At 35.8% G+C, this 15,223-nt stretch overlaps 1 protein-coding gene across 1 annotated transcript; it reads left to right on the plus strand.

Moving 5' to 3' along the window:
- The first annotated feature begins 2,980 nt into the window (after nt 1–2,980).
- Nucleotides 2,981–13,895, plus strand: adipor1b (adiponectin receptor 1b). Its single transcript, XM_048209709.1, has 8 exons — nt 2,981–3,254; nt 6,223–6,418; nt 6,813–6,944; nt 7,108–7,279; nt 10,540–10,726; nt 10,820–11,007; nt 11,091–11,284; nt 13,133–13,895. Exons 2-8 carry the CDS (start codon nt 6,278–6,280, stop codon nt 13,259–13,261), a joined length of 1,143 nt encoding a protein of 380 aa, XP_048065666.1. The 5' UTR covers nt 2,981–3,254; nt 6,223–6,277; the 3' UTR covers nt 13,262–13,895.
- The last annotated feature ends 1,328 nt before the right edge of the window (nt 13,896–15,223 follow it).

A 15,223-nucleotide genomic window follows, 5' to 3' on the forward strand; every position in this document is an offset into this window, starting at 1 on the left:
CAATTAATAACTTATATAGTTGTTTATTTGTAAGCAGCATTCAATAAAGTAAATGTGATATTTTGTATATGTACATTTCATAAAATGTATGAATTTTTTTTGTGAATTAACCTTCTGGTATTAATCACTCAGGTCACACTTGTGATAATCTGATGTCAAAACAGACAAAAGACAAGAATCGTGACATTTATTTTTTCTTCATTATTTTGTATTTTGAGGGGATTTAATGGTATTATGCAATATTAAACTCTAATTTATCCACCATTTATTTCTATATAAAATCATACTAATATAGAGGAAATATTTCATATTATTTTCATTTAATACAGTGTTTAGTTTACAGTTTTTCTCAGTCACTTCAATATTATAGTCTTGTCTTTTTCTTTTATATCACAATGACATTGTACTGTAATTTGTTGACAGACCAACAGTAAAAGTGTAACTGTGAATCCTGTCCAGTCTCTTGCAATCAATATCCCATTTACAGTAATGTGTCAGTGTGCTGTCTTGTGCATTTTTAATCATTGTCATCAAAATTGTAGACATAGTTTACATCTGAAAATACTGACAGAGTACACTGTTATATTGACAATGTGGCTAAACATTTAGATGATCTTGTTTGCAAAACAATGACACAAGGACTTGTCATTTTGATGGCACTGATATGTTCATTAATATGAATACTTACTTACAGGTAGTCCATTGTGTGGTGTTGTGGTGTACAAACTGTTTTGGGAAATGAATTTATTGGTTTGCAATTTGAGAAAATGTACCAAAGTGACTGAGAAAAATTGTAAAATAGAGCAAAGTAATTTCAAATCCAATGCATATCCATGCCATCTGGTGAGAGAAATAAATAATATTATGTGTAATACCATAGTGTAACCACTAGATATAGCGTAGCCTATATAAATATAGGGCCTATAGGCTTGTGTATTCCCCAGCTGCTCTTACTTTTATTAGGTTTTCCATTTGGTTATATTTAGACATTGTCAAAGACTTCATCATGGCTGATTTGTAGAATGTATAACACAAAATTGTTAGGCAATTTCATATTTGTCATTTTTTAATTTTCTGCGGCGGTTTTGTGTGTGTGTCCTGGTAAACCCTACGTTAATGGGGACAAAATGTCCCAAAGATGGCAATATCCAAAATCCTTGTGCGTATAGGGACTTTTTTTTCCCGTCCCCATGAGGAAAACCCCACAATGGTTGTTTTTAGGGGTATTATGTTTAGAGGATATACAGTTATATATATAGGATATACTGTATACAGAATATAAAGTTTGTACAGTATAAAAATCTTTATGTGTATGGAATGTCAAAACATGGAAAACAGCTCTGATAATAATTAGGAAGATTATTCCAGGTTTTTCTTGTACATTAATGCATGCACACTAATCATCTTGAAAATGTCTTGGATTTGACTCATGATTTATATCATGAAATAATGCATTATTTGAATATATGGCAAGCCTTTTTAACATTTAATCCTTAAAACCTATCAGTCTTTACGGAAGCTTGTTTCCGCCACAGAATAAAAAAAAAAAAATTAAAAGATAATTGCAACAAGAGTTTATTTCTCACAATTCTGACTTTATAAAACACAATTGTGACTTTATATCAAGCAATTCTGAGGAAACAAAAGTCAGAATTGTGAGTTTCTATCACGCAATTCTGAGAAAAAAGTCAGAATTGTGAGTTTCTATCACGCAATTCTGAGAAAAAAGTCAGAATTGTGAGTTTCTATCACGCAATTCTGAGAAAAAAGTCAGAATTGTGAGTTTCTATCACGCAATTCTGAGAAAAAAGTCAGAATTGTGAGTTTCTATCACGCAATTCTGAGAAAAAAGTCAGAATTGTGAGTTTCTATCACGCAATTCTAAGAAAAAAGTGAGAATTGCAAGATGTAATCTTGCATTTGTGAGAAAAAAAGTCAATTGTAAGATAAAAAGATGCAATTACCTTTTTTATTTTTTATTCAGTGGTGGAAAAAAGCTTCCACAAGTATCTATTTTCATTGTACTGGCACTTATTTTTTATATTGTTCATTTGCTTATTCTTTAGGAGTGCTTATTCTTTATGTAGTACCTTTTTTTAAAGATACTAGTACTACTAGTTCCTATTTATAAGATACTACTTATTCCAGTAATGTCTAGCATTTACAAACATAAATGAATGCGTTTGAAGGAAGAATCTACATACATTCTCACTAGTTCCTAATGAGGTTGAAGATATCTCTAAATGAAGAGTAGATATTCAGTTTTTGATATTGTCTAATAATTTTTGTAATTATTAGACAATATAATTATTATAATATAATATAATTAACAGTAATTATTCCAATACTGAATTCCAATATCTTTTTAAATATTCGTATTTATTAGATACTATAGTATGTATTTATTAAATACTATTATTTTTCATTAGATACTAATACCTATTTAATGTATACTAGTAGTTATTAATTAGGTACTAGTTTATTAGACACCACTATCTTTTGTAACTGTAGTAACAATAACAATTCTTATCTTATTAGTCACAACTGCTTTTTTACTTGTCATATGACTAGTCAGAATAGCCACTGTTCAATTAAAAATCTTACTAGTAACATTTGGAATACATACTAGAATGTAAATGTGTACTAGTATCTATTTAATATTTACGAGTATCTAATGAAAAATACCAATAAGTAATAAATGTGTTTATTAGGTACTATCTAATGAATAAGTAGGCTTGTGTCTGTTTAAAAGGTAGTATATGAATAAGTAACAATATCTAATAAATAAGTACTATATATTTATTAGTCTACTTATCTGATGAATAAGTCTATTTGAAAGGTAGCCTAGTATATGAATGAGTACCAGTACTAGTATAACGAATAAGTACTACTATCTTTTAAAAAAGGTAATAAACCTAATGGAATAGATATACTAGTATATTAAAAATAAGTATTAGTAGCATGAAAATAGATATTAGTACGTTTAAGGATTAAAACGGCTTGCGTGTGTCAAACCGGTTACGATTTACGTGTTCTTCTCTCTGACGGATACAAAGTACATCCTCTGTCTCCGCGTGCTGATAGAGTGTACTGTGTATCAGACGGTTTTAATCTATGTTAATTTAGTTATTTGTGTTATAATTTGTTACTGAGCTGAACCGACTGGTTCTACAGGTTCATAGAGGTTCATAGCGACCGGACGGCAAGCTGCAGCAGTAACTCCCATGAACGGACCTGACAGCCTGCCCAGCCTGGTAACGTATGATGAACACTGATCTGTTGTATTATTGCGTGGTCTATGATTATAAACATCTGCTAACGAACTGTGATGAAAGCAGCCATGTATTATGCAAATAATGATCGAATCAGACAATAGGGAAGTGCATTAGCATGCGGGCTAATGTTGTCCGGTTCGGCTAACCTGATTCAGTCATTACGAGGATGTACACGCAGTATAATAATACACACATAACACAGCCACACATGACGCAGAAACAAACACGTTCAGCTGAACGTTGCTAGACGATGATTCGGAAATGTTTTCTTTTTCTTTTTCTTCTTTTAATGTTTGATTATTCGTTTGGTTAGCTTGTAAGCATGCTAAGTTAACAGGATGTAAACCTTTGGCACTTGTGGAAAACTGGAGCAGCCTGTTTAGGTTGACCAGGGGCCGGTTGCATAAACCGATAAGACTAGTCTTTCAAGATAGTCATCAATATTTTATTAAGACTTTTCTTAACTTTTTTAAGTCAGTTACATAAATACGTAGATTGGCCTAATTTGATACCGAAAAGTAAGACTGCCCCTTGACTAATTGCTAGTGGGTCATACTAGATATTTAGACGCGTTTATGCAATTGGCCCTAGATCTAAGCAGAAGAACAGCTGATAAGAATATAACACTAAATTAAGATAGATCGTCCTGAAATTGATTATACTCAAATCAGTATCAGGATTTAACTTAAGGCCCCCCTGGAATTGATGTTTAGGGGGTTTTGCACATCATGTCGTTCATTTATGTCATATACTTCAAGTGGATTAATTTATTGAAATGCCAAGAATAGAATATTTTGAAACCTATTTCAAGTCTGACTTGACTACATAGCCAATATTTGTATCTGGGTACTTACTAGTTGACAAAAAAGCAGTAAAAAAGTACTTCTTTTTTTGTAAAACACCAAATTTGAAGATAAAATACATATTATGTAGTGTGAACTCTGATGTTTGAGAAAATATAAGGGCTCACTAACTTTGTCAATTCTTTCATTTTTTTTTTTTATTTATTTATTTGTCATTATTACTTATAGGGTTAATTTGCCCAAAAATGAAAATTCTGTCATTTATTATGTTGTTCTACACCCGTAAGGCCTTCATTTATCTTCAGAACACAAATGAAGATATTTTTGATTAAATCCGATGGCTCCGTGAGGCCTGCATTCAAAGCAATGACATTTCCTCTCTCAAGATCCATAAAGGTACTAAAAACATATTTAAATCGGTTCATGCGAGTACAGTAGCTCTACCTTAATATTATAAAGCGATGAGAATAGGGCTGTGACGGTGGCAAATTTTTACTACCGCGGTGGTAAATCACCAACAACCGCCGGTGGTGGGGTCCGAAGGGGGGGCGGGGTTATATATATATATATATATAAATATTAGAGGTTGCGTTAGACTTGCGTTTCGCCGTCATTTTAATAGACAGGATCGTAAAAAAAATCCAATCAATATTACCCGTCATTTTAATTTTTATATTTTAATGATAAGATTTTATTCACGAACTTACATGATAAGCAAATAGGCATAGGCTTGCATTTATTTATACTATGAAAAGAAAGTTGATCAAAGACTAGCTGCGTCACTTTCAGTTTTCATCTTTAACACTTGTCACGGATTGTGAGTGAATGCGATCATCCTTTCCGCTTTACTATTGTACAGAACGAAATAAACATGAATGAAAATAAAAAAATATGTTGAAAGATACAGTAGCTTACCGAAATCTGTATCACGTCAGTTCAGTCAGTGTTGCAAACAATGTCACGTAACGTTATACCTCAGAAAAGCCATTCGTTGACCATAAACTTATAGTCAGCAAGAAAAATAAAAATCTTAATTAAGTAAGCATGCATAAGTAACTTTATCATTATATAATTTACTTAAACTGGGTGCTCGTCTGTGTGTAACCAAGCGCATCGTTTTCATTTTATTCTGGAGACTGAACTCGCGCTCTGCTGCCACACTGGAGCGCACTCACCACCTACTGGACAGGAGTGGGAATTACAACAATCTTACATACAACTACATAATCTGTCGAAATGACGGACGGGCTGCAGATTTTTTCCGTCACTGCTAAACAAATTCCATCAAAGACGGAAAATTTTCAGTTAACGTGATCTCTGAGATATATAAATATATATTATATATGACGTCACACTACCGTAGGTGACACTCCACGACCGCGGTGGCGCGGTTGTCATGCCTACCGTCACAGCCCTAGATGAGAATATTTTTGTGCGCCAAAAAAACGACTTTTCAACATTATAGTGATGATCCGATTTTAAAACACTGCTTCAGAGCCATCGGATTTAATCAAAAATATCTTAATTTGTGAATGAAGGCCTTACGGGTGAGTAATAAATTACATTATTTTCATTTTTGGGTGAACGAACCCTTTAAATGTGTCCTATGGTGTGAGTGTGACATAGCAACAATTATGAATATAGGGGTGTCGCACCAAAGAACAACAAAACTTGACACTTTTATAGTGGTTCCAAAAAGGTTAACTTTTTGAACAATTCTGAGACAAAAACTTGTCATGTGCACATGTCATGGACTTCAGTAACATGACCAAAGCCACTGGAAGGCAAGCCTGCAACATTTAGCCAAAAAAGCATGACAGCTAATGTGGCAAATTACTAAAATAGACACTTGTAAAATTATGCCCGAGTTATTAACATTTGTATGCTTTTCTTTTTAATTTATTGAACCATGCTTGAGACAAAATCGCACCATAGGACAATTTTGAGATTAAATAAATAAATAAAGCAGTTTTTATATCAACAGGTCAATGTAAGACAAAGCCATGTTTAACCATTTACTGCATTTCTAAATGATGACAATACTAATTATATTAATTTTTATCTTGTGTGACAGTGAAAATGCCATGTCACATCAACAACCATTCTGCATGTGTTAATCTGTGCATTTTATATATCATCATCAGATTGTGAACTGTTGGACAAGGTAGAATATCTGGGGAGTTTTAGGTTTGTCTCCCCATGACAACGTGTCACCATGGTGACTGCGGCTCCAACAGTGATGCCGAGCGGCGCACCTCTGATGATGATAATGTGGAGAATGCGGAGCTCACGGAGCTTGGGCCGCTGTTGACAACTCCAGCTAATGCAGAGAAATCCAGAGTGAGTAGTGAGAATAAAATACACTACTAGTCAAAAGTTTAGGGTCAGTAAGATTTTTTTTAAAGAAATTATTTTTTTAGCAAAGACATTAAATGGATCAAAAGTGACAGTAAAGACATTTTTAATGCTAATATTTTTTATTTCTGTTATGCTGTAGTTTTGCACTTTCTATTTATCAAAGAATCTTAAAATTCAGCTTTACCATCACTAGAGTAAATTACATGTTATTGTGCAATTATATTTTACAGTATTACAACATCTTGCTGAGCATAAGAGACTTTCTAAAACAAATCTTTCTGACCTCAAACTTTTGAACAGTAGATAGAATGAGGCAAGAACACCTAAAGTTAACTAAAAGCATAATTGTTTTTTTTTTTTTTTTTTTTTTTTTCAGGGTGCATCTGCATTTCCAGATGAGGATGAGGATGAGGATGAGGATGAAGAGGAAGAAGGTGGTTTGCGGGTGGTTACACTACCCATGCAGGCACACCATGCCATGGAGAAGATGGAGGAGTTTGTACACAAGGTGATGTTCATCTTCAATTTACTCCTATTGACACTTTCAAAACTGTAATTTATTAATCATAATGTTTGTATTTTAAATCAAGTGTTACTTTTGTAATAGTAACAAATGTGGCCCATTTCTAGTCTGAGCGGTTTGTATTGAAGCAAACTCTTACCATTACTAGGTATGGGAAGGACGTTGGCGAGTTATTCCATACAGTCTCCTCCCCGATTGGCTGAAGGACAATGATTACCTGCTTCAAGGACACCGCCCACCCATGCCATCCTTCCGTGCCTGTTTTGGGAGCATCTTTAGGATTCACACAGAAACTGGAAACATCTGGACGCACCTGCTGGGTCTGTGTTTTTGATGTGTGAAATAATTGCAAAAATGTAAAATATTACAAAAGTTCATCAAGAGACAGAGATTTTAATTAAACCCATATACAGACATACTTATCACTATAGCGGCTACTTGTGAACTGACCACCAGCAAATAGTCTTAAATGAACGTTTCCTGTTTCTCAAATTTTCATGCAGAGGAATTATTTACATTCTAATGTTACATTCTTACATTTTAAAAAGTCTCTCCTGCTTACCAAGGCTGTATTTATTTGATCAAAAATACTATAAAAACAGTAATATTATGAAATATTATTACAGTTTAAAATTACTGGTTTCTATTTGACTATATTTTAAAATAAAATGTATTCCTGGGAGGGCAAAGCTGAATTTCAGCAGTCATTACTCCAGTATTCAGTGTCACGTGTAACAATAGTCCACTAAGGTGAGTGTAGTGAACCCAAATGCAGTTAACAATATACTTCAATTAACATTTATTTGTATAGCATTTTTTACAATACATAGTTTCAAAGCAGCTTTACAGAAAATGCATGCCAATATTACAATTTAGGAGTAATCTGAGTAATCTACAAAATAAACATAACTAAAACATAAACACGCGCACATGAACATGGAAACTAGACGTGAAAACAGTGTTGCCAACTACTTTCAATTAAAGCGGAACTCAGTAAGATTTGCGAAGCTCCCCCTACAGGATCAATTAATCATCGTAAGGACTTAACTATTTATGAAGGTAAAAAAAAGTTACTTAGTTCTGCTTTAAAAGTAGCTAAAACTGGTAGCTAAATGTCACTAGATGACATCATAATGGCAAATTCATTGACCTATATAAATATGAATAGAGATCAGTGGACAAAATAAGAATCTAGATAAGATTTGTCCAAGAAGTTGCTTGATTTGTCCCTAAACTTTTGAAAAAAGTCTCAGAAGGGGCAGGGAAGTCAGTAAATCTAAATTGGCAACACTGCATGAAAATATCTTAATTTGGGTTAGTTCACCCAAAAATGAAAATTATGTCATTAATGACTCACCCTCATGTCGTTCCAAACCCGTAAGACCTCCGTTCATCTTCGGAACACAGTTTAAGATATTTTAGATTTAGTCCGAGAGCTTTCTGTCCCTCCATTGAAAAGGTATGTACGGTATACTGTCCATGTCCAGAAAAGTAATAAAAACATCATCAAAGTAGTCCATGTGACATCAGTGGGTTAGTTCGAATTTGTTGAAGCATCGAAAATACATTTTGGTCCAAAAATAACAAAAACTACGACTTTATTCAGCATTGTATTCTCTTCCGGAATCCTTTCCATTGAATTGATTCCATTGAATCCTTTTATCTGTCGGCGTTGGTAATGCACTTTTACATTGTTGTGGTTGTTTTTTGGCGATTAGGACATCCGCGACATTTTGAAGCATCGAAAATACATTTTGGTCCAAAAATAACAAAAAATACACCTTTATTCAGTATTGTATTCTCTTCCGGGTCTGTTGTCAATCCGTGTTCACGACTCCGCTTCTTCTTCTTCTTCTTTCCTGTTTTACGGCGGTTGGCATCCAGCTTATTGGTGCATTACCGCCCCCTTCTGCTCTGGAGTGTGTTCACGACTCCGCAGTGACGCTGCTGACGTAAGACACTGCTGACGTGTTATCCGGTGCACCCGAGCTTCGTTTACAGTCTGAGGGAGACGCATGCTGTATTCAAGCTATTCTACATTGTTTGTATTTTGGTATTGTTATATTTTTTAAAATGGTGTGCATGTCGCGGATGTCCTAATCACCAAAAACAACCACGGCAACGTAAAAGTGCATTACCAACGCCGACAGATGAAAGGATTCAATGGAATCAATTCAATGGAAAGGATTCCGGAAGAGAATACAATGCTGAATAAAGTCGTAGTTTTTGTTATTTTTGGACCAAAATGTATTTTCAAAAAATTCTAACTAACCCACTGATGTCACATGGACTACTTTGATGATGTTTTTATTACCTTTCTGTACATGGACAGTCTACCGTACATACATTTTCAATGGAGGGACAGAAAGCTCTCGGACTAAATCTAAAATGTCTTAAACTGTGTTCCGAAGATGAACGGAGGTCTTACATGTTTGGAACGACATGAGGGTGAGTCATTAATTACATAATTTTCATTTTTGGGTGAACTAACCCTTTAACATGAGACTCACCAACAGCAGTTACACAAACAATACTAAACAAAAGAACAATGAAACACAAGGGTTATTTATACACAGAGCAATCAAGAACAATTGACAGAACAATCAAGACAATAAACCAATTACAAAACAGAACTGAGTATCACATGACAAAAGCAACCAATGACAACATAACACGGGTGTCTTTGACTTGACGTAGCTCTGCACAGACCTATGGATGTATGACATAAAAGTATCGCGGAAACGATTAGAGAACAGATGGCTCCATATGGCTCCTATATTACTTTAATGTCATACACCGATTGGTCTGTGCAGCGCTACGTCAAGTCGAACAAGCTTAATGACTACCAGTGCTGGCAATTTTGTTGCAAGATTTAGCCATTTCCCTGCCCCTGCCACCTTTTTCAAATATATTAATATATATCAGTGGACTCAGTATGATGTCATCCAGCGACATTTAGCGACCAGTTTAAGCTACCTCAGCTGAAAGCAATTGGCAACACTGATGACTACACTTCAAAATAAAAGTCATGAAAACATGAACAAAACCAACATCTGACATGACAACATGATCCTGTTGATCCATGCTGATTTGGTACTCATGCAACATTTTTATTACTATCAATGTTGAAAACAGTTTTGCTGCTTAATATTTTTGAGGAAACTGTTTTCCAGGGCTCTTTGATGAATAGAAAACTCAAATTTATTTTATTTAAAAATAGAAATCATTTGTAACATTATAACAGTCTTTATAACAGACTGTAATTTCTGATCAATTTAATGTGTCCTTGCTGAATAAAAGTATTAATTTCTTTTAAAAAAAAAAAAATCGTACTGACCACAAACTTTTGAATACTTGCGTATCTCATAACCCCAGTGGCGTTTTAAGAAAGATGTTCTACAACTTCTGGAACTTACAAGATAAATTGTATGATATTTGTAATGTGATAATCTGATATGTGTGAATCATTGCCCTGAGGATGACAAAAAACGCACCACTTTTAATGTCAGTCAAACCTGTAATTATGTTTCTAGTGAGTCATTTTGGAGGCTAATTAAGCTATCACAATGTCTTCCTACAGGCCTAATTCTGTTCCTTTGCTTGGGCACACTGACAATGCTGCGGCCGAATGTGTCATTCATGGCGCCTGTGCAGGAGAAGGTGGTGTTAGGGATGTTCTTCCTGGGTGCAGTGCTTTGTTTGTGCTTCTCATGGCTTTTTCACACCGTCTACTGCCACTCAGAAAAGGTTTCCAGAACTTTCTCCAAGTAAGTGACACCGATTTTTATGTTCTATGTGTGTAGGCATATTATGTATATGCATTACCTTCAGTAACTGCAGTGTGTTTTTTATGCCCCTAGGTTGGATTACTCTGGTATCGCTTTGTTGATTATGGGCTCATTCGTTCCATGGCTATACTACTCGTTTTACTGCTCGCCTCAGCCACGGCTTATCTATCTGTCTGTTGTATGTGTGCTGGGTGTCGCTGCTATCATAGTGGCCCAGGTGGATCGATTCGCCACCCCTCGCCACCGGTCCACACGTGCCGGTAACGCACTCACCTGCTCCATGAAAAGTTTCACCTTCATTGTTGATTTGAGATGTCTGTTAAAAACATTTTTCCATCTTCAGGTGTTTTCCTGGGCCTCGGTCTGAGTGGGCTCATTCCCACAATGCACTTTACCATCACAGAGGGTTTTGTGAAGGCAACGACAGTGGGTCAGATGGGCTGGTTCTATCTGATGGGTGCCATGTATGTCAGTGGAGCAGGACTGTATGCAGCACGGATACCTGAACGCTACTTTCCTGGAAGATGTGACATTTGGGTAAGACTTAAAGGGTTTGTTAACCCAAAAATGACAATTCTGTCATTAATTTCTCAGCCTTATGTCGTTCCAAACCCGCAAGACCTTTGTTATTTTTTGGAACACAAATTAAGATATTTTTGATGAAATTTTAGAGGTATATGACTCGTCCATAGACAGCAATTTAACCACCAATTTCAAGGTCCAGAAAGGTACTAAAGACATTGTTAAAACAGTCAACGTGACTGCAGTGGCTCAACCCTAATGTTATGAAGCAACAAGAATACTTTTTGTGCGCAAAAACAAAACAAAAATAATGACTTATTCAACAATATCTTCTCTTCTGTGTAATTTTCCTATGTTGTTAACGTTCAGTGCTTCCAGCTTCTGTGTCAAAAGCCGGCTCAGTTTTGGCAAATGCTGTTCACATGAGCAGCACAACGCATGCGTGTGATGCTGACGCAGGAACCGGCCAATCAGAAGTCACCGTTCTGACATAGAACCTGGAAGCCCTGAATGTAAACAGCGTACGAGAATGACACAGATATTGTTGAATAAAGTTATTGTTGTTTTGTTTTTGTGCACAAAAGTATTCTCCTCACTTCATAAAATTAAGGTTGAGCCACTGCAGTCACGTCAACTGTTTTAAAGGTGCCCTAGAATTAAAAATTGAATTTATCTCGGCATAGTTGAATAACAAGAGTTCAGTACATGGAAATGACATACAGTGAGTCTCAAACACCGTTGTTTCCTCCTTCTTATATAAATCTCATTAGTTTAAAAGACCTCAGACGAACAGGCGAATCTCAACATAACATCGACTGTTACGTAACAGTCGGGATCATTAATATGTACGCCCCCAATATTTGCATATGCCAGCCCATGATCGAGGCATTAGACAAGGGCAGGCAGTATTAACGTCAGGATCTGTGCACAGCTGAATCATCAGACTAGGTAAGCAAGCAAGGACAATAGCGAAAAATGGCAGATGGAGCAATAATAACTGACATGATCCATGATAGCATGATATTTTTAGTGATATTTGTAAATTGTCTTTCTAAATGTTTCGTTAGCATGTTGCTTATATACTGTTAAATGTGGTTAAAGTTACCATCGGTTATTACTGTATTCACGGAGACAAGACTGTCGTTATTTTTATTTTTTAAACACTTGTCTGTATAATTCATAATCACAACTTCATTCTTTATAAATCTCTCCAACAGTGTGTAATGTTAGCTTTAGCCACGGAGCACTATCAAACTCATTCAGAATCAAATGTAAACATCCAAATAAATACCATACTTATGCGATTAGACATGCTGCATGACGAGCACTTTGTAAAGAACAATTTTGAGGGTTATAATAGCTGTGTGAACATTGTTTATGCTGTTTAAGGCAAGCGCAAGCTCCGGGGGCAGGGAGCATGAGAATTTAAAGGGGCCGCAACATGAATTGGCTCATATTTAATGATGCCCCAAAATAGGCAGTTAAAAAAATTAATTAAAAAAAATCTATGGGGTATTTTGAGCTGAAACTTCACCTTAGACTTCTATTACATCTTTTAAAAAGACGTTCTACGGCACCTTTAACAATGTCTTTAGTACCTTTCTGGACCTTGAAATTGTTGATAATATTGTTGTCTCTGGACTCATATACCGCTTAGATTTCATCAAAAATATATGAATTTGTGTTCTGAAGGTCTTGAGGGTTTGGAACGACATGAGGGTGAGTAATTAATGACTGAAGTTTCATTTTTGGGTCAGCTAACCCTTTAAGGGATATTTTGTTGCATGTAGTATTGTAAAGTAGTCTAATAGCATAATGTTCATGGAAGTATACTCATGGTCTTGATCTGTTTTACTTTCTCAGTTTCAGTCTCATCAGATATTCCATGTGTTGGTTGTCGGAGCGGCGTTTGTCCATTTTTATGGAATCTCAAACCTGCAGGAATTCCGCTATGGTCTGGAAGGAGGCTGCACAGATGACACTCTGCTGTAAAAAAAAAAAAAAAAAAAAAAAAAAAAATCGCTTGAACTTTGGCCGGTGCCTGCTCACTTCACAATGAACCTGGACCCGACATAATAATGATTGAAAGATTTGTATTATCTCTGAGGGATTTTAACATATATTTAAATAAGATGTTTATTTGTTAAGATACTTAAAATTACTGATAAATGAGGTAGTCTTGTGTTTATATTGTTCTTTACTATTTCAGTACAGCACAGAATTTATTGTAAATCACTGGAATGAGTCATAAAGCATTACAGAGGTCTTGAGAGACACTACCTCCTCCAACACTTTTTTTTTTCTAATAGTTTTCTGAACTAGTGCGTGGTTTTTCATCTAAGGTTTTATTTACTGATTCGTGGTTCTGTACTTTGTAAGAATTTAAGGGTAACACACATGAACATGTTTAGTTCTCGTTTTTCTCAAACATGTTTGCATGATCATTCATTAACTTTTGACCTAAAATGACCCAGAGCTTTAGCAGTGGCACTCACATTGGGACACATGCAATTTTATTTTTTGTTTGAGTGAATCAGGATTTCAGTCCAAAATACTTGTATTGGTTTTGGAAGTCATAGAAGTCAAGATATTTAAAAAGAGCAGAATAAAGATGAAACACCAAGAATTGCTTGCTTTGATCAATAATAGTTGTTCTTTTTTTCATCATCAATAGTTATTTTTGTGTGTGTGTGTGTGTGTGTGTGTGTGTGTGTGTGTGTGTGTGTGTGTGTGTGTGTGTGTGTGTGTGTGTGTGTGTGTGTGTGTACACTGTCATTTTGGCATTTGAAAGAGGATTTTGTGTTATACATATGCTTTTTTTAAGTAGGTTAGTGGTTGAAGTATGTTCAGTGCTATTTAGTATTATATACAAAAATAATAGTATTAATAATTTGAATTAGCATTTATTTTTATATTTTAGTTTGAATTAATTTAATTAGTTTTAGTAATATTGTTATGTGCTTTTGTCATTTTGATTAGTTTTAGTTTTTTTATATTTCTACACTATATTGCCAAAAGTTTTGGGACATCTGCCTGTACATGCACATGAACTTTAATGACATCCCATTCTTAATCTTCTGGGAATCTTAATCTTTTGGGAAGGCTCTCCACAAGGTTTAGGATTGTGTTTATGGGAATTTTTGACCATTCTTCTAGAAGCGCATTTGTGAGGTCAGGCACTGATGCTGGCGAGGCCTGGCTCACAGTCTCTGCTCTAATTCATCCCAAAGGTGTTCTGTCGGGTTGAGGTCAGGACTCTGTGCAGGCTAGTCAAGTTCCTCCACACCAAACTCGCTCATCCATGTCTTTATGGACCTTGCTTTGTGCACTGGTGCGCAGTCATGTTGAAACAGGAAGGGGCCATCTTCAAACTGTTCCCACAAAGTTGGAAGCATGAAATTGTCCAAAATGTCTTGGTATGCTGAAGCATTAAGAGTTCCTTTCACTGGAACTAAGGGGCCAAGCCCAACACCTGAAAAACAACCCCACACCATAATCCCCCCTCCACCAAACTTTACGCTTGACACAATGCAGTCAGGCAAGTGCCGTTCTCCTGGCAACTGCCAAACCAAGGATCGCAAGACAGATAAGTGATTCGTCACTCCAGAGACCATGTCTCCACTGCTCTAGAAAACAGTGATGGCGTGCTTTAAACCACTGCATCTGATACTTTGCATTGCACTTGGTGATGTAAGGCTTGGATGCAGCTGATCGGCCATGGAAACCCATTTCATGAAGCTCTCTACACACTGTTCTTGAGCTAATCTGAAGGCCACACAAAGTTTGGAGGTCTGTAGCTAGTGACTGCAGAAAGTTGGTGACTTCTGTGCACCGTGCACCTCAGCATGCGCTGACCCCGCTCTGATTTTACGTGGCCTACCACTTCATGGCTGAGTTGCTGTTGTTCCCAATTGCTTCCACTTTGTTACGATACCACTAACAGTTGAACGTGGA

Source organism: Megalobrama amblycephala, linkage group LG12 (assembly GCF_018812025.1).
Source record: "Megalobrama amblycephala isolate DHTTF-2021 linkage group LG12, ASM1881202v1, whole genome shotgun sequence".
NCBI classification, from domain to species: Eukaryota; Metazoa; Chordata; class Actinopteri; order Cypriniformes; family Xenocyprididae; genus Megalobrama; species Megalobrama amblycephala.

Excerpts from the sequence above, each read along its gene's own strand:
- adipor1b (XM_048209709.1), top strand. The coding sequence starts at position 6,278 with ATGACAACGTGTCACCATGGTGACTGCGGCTCCAACAGTGATGCCGAG. Across the intron at positions 7,280-10,539 it reads CATCTGGACGCACCTGCTGG|GCCTAATTCTGTTCCTTTGC; the intron begins GTCTGTGTTTTT and ends GTCTTCCTACAG. Across the intron at positions 10,727-10,819 it reads GTTTCCAGAACTTTCTCCAA|GTTGGATTACTCTGGTATCG; the intron begins GTAAGTGACACC and ends TTATGCCCCTAG.